The sequence below is a fragment of the Antrostomus carolinensis genome, unplaced genomic scaffold (assembly GCF_000700745.2).
Source record: "Antrostomus carolinensis isolate BGI_N321 unplaced genomic scaffold, ASM70074v2 scaffold16000, whole genome shotgun sequence".
Lineage (NCBI taxonomy): Eukaryota > Metazoa > Chordata > Aves > Caprimulgiformes > Caprimulgidae > Antrostomus > Antrostomus carolinensis.
This window is the reverse complement of record NW_010287847.1, coordinates 1-307: the sequence shown is the minus strand read 5'-3', so window position 1 is coordinate 307 and position 307 is coordinate 1. Positions and strand designations below refer to the sequence as shown.

The 307-nt window shown below is 57.0% G+C and overlaps 1 protein-coding gene across 1 annotated transcript in view; it reads right to left on the bottom strand.

The window, feature by feature from the left end:
• Positions 1 to 285, bottom strand: part of TMEM18 (transmembrane protein 18) — a 2358-nt gene extending 2073 nt beyond the window's left edge. The window contains exons 1-2 of the mRNA XM_029084132.1: positions 238 to 285; positions 1 to 31 (exon numbers count right to left, since the gene is read on the bottom strand). Coding sequence (XP_028939965.1) covers positions 1 to 31; positions 238 to 285 — 79 coding nt within the window. The remainder of the gene's footprint in view (positions 32 to 237) is intronic.
• Positions 286 to 307: the final 22 nt, after the last annotated feature.

Sequence of the window (307 nt, the reverse complement as noted above, 5' to 3'; positions counted from 1 at the left end):
CCATCAGCCACGGCTCGGACCAGTCCGTCTTCTATGGACAAAATGAAAAGAGATAAAACTATGGCAGGAGAAGGAATATCACCCCCCGCACTGAAATTACAACCGATTTCAGACACGGACCGCACTCACCAGCCCGCCTTGTGCCAAGCTAAGGAACGAGCATCCCTGAACGGGGTTTTTTTTTCCCACCCCACAGGTGAAAACACACAGTCAACCCAGCCCTGACTCCCTCCTTACCACCAGGATGGCGGACAGCCCCGGCGGGCTGCTTAACGGCTCCTCCATGGTGGTGGCAGCGCGGCCGCTG